This window comes from Triticum aestivum, chromosome 6B, assembly GCF_018294505.1.
Source record: "Triticum aestivum cultivar Chinese Spring chromosome 6B, IWGSC CS RefSeq v2.1, whole genome shotgun sequence".
Classification (NCBI taxonomy): domain Eukaryota; kingdom Viridiplantae; phylum Streptophyta; class Magnoliopsida; order Poales; family Poaceae; genus Triticum; species Triticum aestivum.
The window spans coordinates 651,347,101-651,353,097 of record NC_057810.1 but is presented as its reverse complement, the minus strand read 5'-3'; the positions used below and the strand labels follow the sequence as shown (position 1 = coordinate 651,353,097).

Genomic DNA, 5,997 nt, shown 5'->3' with positions numbered 1-5,997 from the left:
TTTATTTCTTCCTCTTTTTCTCTGTGGGCATTTAGCCAAACAGGTTGTGAGCGCTGGACATGGACATCACCGGCACAGCCACTAGAGAGGACGTGCACTATGGCAACGCCTGACCAGGCCGTCGCGCTAGGAGACCAGGTTGTGTATGGGGGCCGTGTCCTGGAAGTGGTCGCCTGTCGGAGGTGGATGCGGACATAGCCAGTGCGGGATATCGCCGGAGCTCGGCGTGCACCCGCTGGACCTCGCGCGTGGCCAGGGGAAGGCACACGGGAACCATAGTGTGCTCACACCGTCCGGACAGCAATGGCGCCCGGCGGCGAGGCAGGGCCATGCGAGCGCGTGCGGGTAGGGCCACGCGTGAAGTGTGTCTGTGCGGCCGAAGTCAGCAATGGCTGACGACCAGGCTCAATGCAAGACGAGCTGCTGCCGGATCTCACGGGAGTGGTGCTGAGTGCATGTAGGTGCGTGCGTGCTCGTGGCATGGGTCGTACCTAGACCAGGCGGCCCGGGGCTAGCTCGAGCAGCTGCTCGACTGCCATGGCCATGGTGGCCATGGAGCTCCGAGGTCACAAGGGCACAGAGAGCTTGGGCAACCACGCCGATGTGGGCGGCGGCGGGCTACGAGCCTCACGGCGCCCCAACCCCCACCACCACGACGGTGCTCGCTGGTGTGGGTATAGTCGCCGGAGTACGCACGCCCACAAGCTACTCGATGTAATGTCACATAGAAAAAAAATGGGATGAAGATGATCATGTAGTCACAGACAGGCAGGGTTCGCGTCTCATTTGCCACCTCAGCTGGTCAAAGCTTTTTTGTCTGCTTGGTCTTTGCCACATTTCCGGTGAGTTATTTTTTTGTCCTCCCTTCAATATGGTATCAAGTTGTTACTCTAGTCCCAAGTGTGATAGTTTTGACACACCACTCCCCTCCCATCGCGTCGCCCCTGCTAGGGCGACTCGGGGGCCCCAAACCCTAGCTCCGCCGCCTCCCCCTTTTTTCTCCCCTCCTCCTTGCCTACGCCTGAGGTCGCCGCCAAGCAAGCCCGGGGCGATGCCGAGGAAGGTGGCGGCGGGGCCCTGGCGTCCCTGCCTCTGCTGCAGGGGGCCGTGTTCTCCAGGGCGGTGGCCCTAGTCGGAGAGGTGTCACCGGCCCTGCGTCAGGCGGTGGCACGGGCATGGGCCGGCGATCCTGGCCGTGTGGACGGCGGGTGCCCCGGTGGACGGGAGCCCTGGTGCAACGGCAGCTGTGGATAGCGGCGGCGCCAAATCTGGCCGCCCTGCCCCCCTGTTTTGAGAGCTCTGCCCCGGCCGGATCTGTCTGGCTTCTTTGTGGGCCGCCGGATCTTGCGTCGTTGGGGCAGTGGAGCGGGGATTCGAAGACCGGGAGAAATTCCAGGCCGGCCTCATCGTTCTTGGCGGCGGCGATGCTTGTGGCACTATTCCCCTTCGTGAAGGCGTCGTTCAGGTCAAATCCGCCGCCCCCTTCCCTCTAGTCTCCCGGGTGAAAACCTCAACTCTGTTGGGCGGCGGCGGTGCCCTTGGCGTCGCGTCCTTCCTGAAGGCGCCGTTTTTGGGAGCTAGGTGGGCAGTGGGCTTCTCGGTGATGTGGTGAGTGTGCAGCGGCGGCAATAGCTGGTCTTCTTTGTCTGCGACGAGATCTTCAGTGGCTCAATGCCTACAGGGACACTATGCTACTGCTCCTTTGTCTGTTCCGTCCGGAAACTCTTTCTCATTCGTGTCCAGTCTGTGGGTGTTGGTGGTGCTCTGCTCCATGAGTTCATTCCGTGGCTAGTCGGGTGAGCTAGGTTCCTTTCTAGATGCAGCCTGCCAGTGTCTTTCCTCCCAAGTTCTAGGGTGAACTGCTACACTATCAACGGTTCGGCGCCTTCGAGCCAGGCGAGGAGACAGGGGTCTTCTTTGACAGTGGAGCTGGGAGGACATGGCAAGCCGGGGCCGCTGGTGATTTGGCGATGGCGTGCCCTTCCTTGCCGTCAGAAATGCTGCTCCTATGCTGACATTCTCCTACTCCCGGGTGATTTGTATGCGAATGAGGACCTACACATCCCCGAGCTGCGTGTCTCCTTGTTCGATCATTTAGCTGGGTGTGTGTGTGTGGCTTGTGTGATGCTGTCCAGCGCCTTTGTATCTTATCATTTTTCTGCTTTCTTGTGTTGGTTTCGAGTTTGTAATCCTGACCTGTTGATGGCTTTGTTAATTCAAAACCGGGCTCTTCGAAGCCCCCGTTCTAAAAAAAAGTGTGATGGTTTTGGGTAAATAAGTGGTTCTGTTTATAGAAACATGAAGTCTACTTCAATATGTTAAGTCTCTTGTGATTGTGCTCACTATTTTGTGTACTGTAAAACCTGCTGGCCCTCACGGGCCTGTTCTATGACTGACTGCAATGTTTATATATGTTAAAAATTCATGATTATGGCTGCTAGGAGTCCTACCAAGTACCAAACTCAATCAATTGGGTCCATTATAGAACTCTGTTTCTTATAAGAGATAGTTCCCAACAAGCGAACGATCAAAACAGCTCGGTACCAAAGGTATCTTATACTGTATCTTATAATGGCCATCTAAAAATCGATGAGGATCTGTGGCTCTCGGTTGCCACACACCATATATGAAAATAGCATTAAAAAACATATTAGGAAAATTCAAAAAAATCTAAAATTTTGATATATGAAACTTGGGTGCGCGTTGCACACACATGTTCAGTTTTGTGGGGAATGGGTGCCCGTGGTAATGCCAATAAAAAGGAAAAAAAATAATGTGTAGAATTTTTTTTGAATGTAACGTATGTCGGACAGTAATTCCTACGCTGCGGATACCACGGGCATCCATTCCCCATGAAAATGAACACGCGTGTACAACGGGCACTAAGGTTTCATATCCCAAAATTTCAGAATTTTTCGAAATTTCCTGATTATTTTTAATGCTATTTTCATATAGGGGTGTGTGGCACCCGAGAGCTGCAATGCATTTTCCATCTAAAAATCTCTATGCTTCTCATCCTATAATACTATAGGAGCGAGGGGGATCACACAATGAACATCTCATAGCCTTCACCAAGCAAATATAGTAAATTTTGGTTATAATTGGCTTCTTAATGTCTGACAGCAACAGGCTTCACTCTCTCTACTCCTCGGCTTCAACTTCAACCGGTATCTTCAAGCAGGCCACGCAGCAGGGGCAAGGGCATGTGCTGCGATTTGGGCAAGCAGGGGACCTCTGCCGAACCTGAGCTCCATTCCATGTAAAAATGGATCGTGCGTCGATCAATAATCGGGCAGAGGCCCGCCGAACACTGCTGACAAGGTCTGGCCGCGGGAGGCAAAGGATGATCGGAGCATGCCCGGCCTATGCACGTAGCAGGACCCAACAAACGGTGTTAAAAATTAAATTCATATCTACGCATGCATGAATCTTGGTTTGATTGAAGTTAGGCAGCGGTAACAAGCTAGCACCCAACTGTGTCATCGAATTAATGGCGGTACTAGAAGTTATTTTAAAGTTTAAACTATCATATCTGTCAGTCAGTGAGCTGAGCAGACCCTTCCTCCGGCCGCGGTTATATAAGCAAGCACCTTCCCATGGCATCCTTCCCGCCACAAACCAAGAAAAACCCGAACACACCCACCGCCACCACACCACGGTCTGCCGTCTTCAACCCTCCGAAAGTCGACGATGAGGCACACAAGCATCACGGCGGCGGTCGCCGTCGCATTCGCCGTCCTTGCAGTCGCCGCCGCAGCGTCCACGGGCCTCACCGCCGCCGGCAGGGGGAAGCAGCAGCGTGCTCCAGGCCCGGCTTCCGGCAGCAGCGTGTACATCGTGATGGTGAAGCCCCCGGCCGTCGCCGCCGACAGCGCGGCCTACCACATGGGCATCCTCATCGCCGCGGTCGGCAGGTATGTACGGAGCATTTGGTTTCTTTTCCCATCTTTGGCGCCGAACGGGGTAGAGATTTGACGCCATCCTTTCTTCTCTTTTGTTTGGGTTGAATCTCCAAGCGAGGACAAGGCCAAGGCGGTGTTGATCTACAGCTACAAGAACGCCATCAGCGGGTTCGCGGCGAGGCTCACCCCCGCGCAGGTCGCCGTGCTCAGGAGTGAGTTCCCCTCTTGCTTCTCTGCTTTGTTCTGCTCTCACAGTCAACTGAACTCCTTTACTTAGCAGTAAAACTACGGTTACAAGAGATTTCTTTAATTGCATGATGCTCTCACAGTCAACTAAAGCCTTGTACAATGAAAGGTGCTTAGGAGAAGTGCTTAGAGAAATAAACCAAGCTTTTTTTAAGCACCGGTGCTTATTTGTACAGGGTAGACGCTTAACTAAGCGTCTCTCCTGTAGAAATAGGCGCCGGTGCTTCAGAAAAACTCGGTTTATTTTTCTAAGCACCTTCCTAAGCACCTCCCATTGTACAAGGTCTAAGGCAAACCCATGGTATATACGTATTATTAAAGAGCAAGTGGGTAATTTTAGTCAGACATGTTGGCAATACCGAGGTCAATGCAAGGACCAACTCACATCAAATCACATGGTAAATATGCTAGTTTTTTCGCCATGACCAAGAAAGGTGTACACCATCAGCAACAGCAAGGACCGACATTATAAATGTATACTGTATAGTACAGCCCTGCAAATAATTTTAGCAAACCTTCGGTATGTATTTTCCCTTTACCGAGAAGAAAATTAGCTGCTTCACTTTCGGTGTCCAACACCTGCTATCCAAGTGAAGTAAACTTTTGCCGTCCAGATCGGTCGTCAAATTAACAAATCCAGTTTAGCTATATGCCAACATTATCACCTCCTCTTTCCATTGGTGCATGTGCTTGTTAGTGCCTTAAAAAGGCCACACGATTATTATTTTTTGACCGTTCTTTAATTTCTCTCCACCTTTTTAGAAAACCCTGCCGTCATCCGGGCGCAGCCTGATGTCAAGTACTCCCTTCACGACGACGACAACAACAACAACCTCAACTAAGCAAGAGCTCTTGTCCACTTATTAAGAGTTGTTGCGCAATATGGAACGAGAAGAGGCGCGCATGATCTGCCCTGGAAAGAATCTTGTGTGGATCTTTCTCTGCATACTTCAAAATTACACACACACATATATAGTGTAACGTTGCAAGAAGTTTATAGTGTAATTTGTTTAGAATTGTTGCACTTGTATAACTCTGTCTGCGTATATACTGATGGGCAAAGATGTCTGGTTTGCTACCATATTATATTCCTACATATTTTCTCTGAAGGAGTTGCGCACTGGGTTAGGTTGGGATGTCCAGCGTGCGGGTCATAAACTGTAATGCAGTGGTGCAAAGTGAGAGTTCTCTTAAGAGGATGATAACATATACAAGAAACTAAGGCCAACTTCACCGCACGATCTCAAACGGACGTTCGTTTTATGCGGATTCTGTAAATTTGGGTAGGACAATGGGGTCATGTCCGGACCTGTTCTGGGATAGGGTGGCCGTGCGCCCAGCACGAGGCAGCATCCTTTGGCCCCATCCCGTCCGCCACGGCCAAAAATGCCATATTTCAATGTTCAAAACAAGTTTGCACGTCTAAATAAAAATAGTTTTACAACCCAATCGGAATTGTCTCTAAATAAAATAGTTTTACAACCATATCGAAATTGTCTTGAATGAAGCAATACATCTATTGGTAGCCAATGTGACTCCACACGTGCTCAACCAAGTCATTTTAAAGATCCAAATGAGTGTGTCAATCACGCATTTCAAGATAAAATTGGGCAAACTGTTCAAACGTGGCCGGTTCTTGGTGCTGGGGCTCAACATTTTCACCTTGATAATCAAATAGTGGCGGCGCCAGCGGCGGGGTGGGGCGGGGAGAGGGGGTGGACGTGTTGAAAGCGAAGGGACTGCTAGTGTCCCCGACAGGTGGGCCACGGGGGGGACAAGGGCGTGCGTCGAGCCCGTCCGCGCGACGTTCGTTTCACCCCAAACTCGGCGCAAGTTTGTGCCTGGGATG

The 5,997-nt window shown here is 51.3% G+C and overlaps 1 protein-coding gene across 1 annotated transcript; it reads left to right on the top strand.

Annotated features, from left to right (window-relative positions):
- The first annotated feature begins 3,628 nt into the window (after positions 1 to 3,628).
- Positions 3,629 to 5,327, top strand: LOC123134698 (subtilisin-like protease SBT1.4). Its single transcript, XM_044553894.1, has 3 exons — positions 3,629 to 3,914; positions 4,017 to 4,114; positions 4,911 to 5,327. The coding sequence occupies exons 1-3, from the start codon at positions 3,691 to 3,693 to the stop codon at positions 4,988 to 4,990; spliced, it is 402 nt and encodes a 133-aa protein (XP_044409829.1). The 5' UTR covers positions 3,629 to 3,690; the 3' UTR covers positions 4,991 to 5,327.
- Positions 5,328 to 5,997: the final 670 nt, after the last annotated feature.

Coding starts and splice junctions, on each gene's coding strand:
- LOC123134698 (XM_044553894.1), top strand. CDS start 3,691: ATGAGGCACACAAGCATCACGGCGGCGGTCGCCGTCGCATTCGCCGTC. Junction 3,915..4,016: donor CTCATCGCCGCGGTCGGCAG/GTATGTACGGAG, acceptor TGAATCTCCAAG/CGAGGACAAGGCCAAGGCGG. Junction 4,115..4,910: donor GCAGGTCGCCGTGCTCAGGA/GTGAGTTCCCCT, acceptor CCACCTTTTTAG/AAAACCCTGCCGTCATCCGG.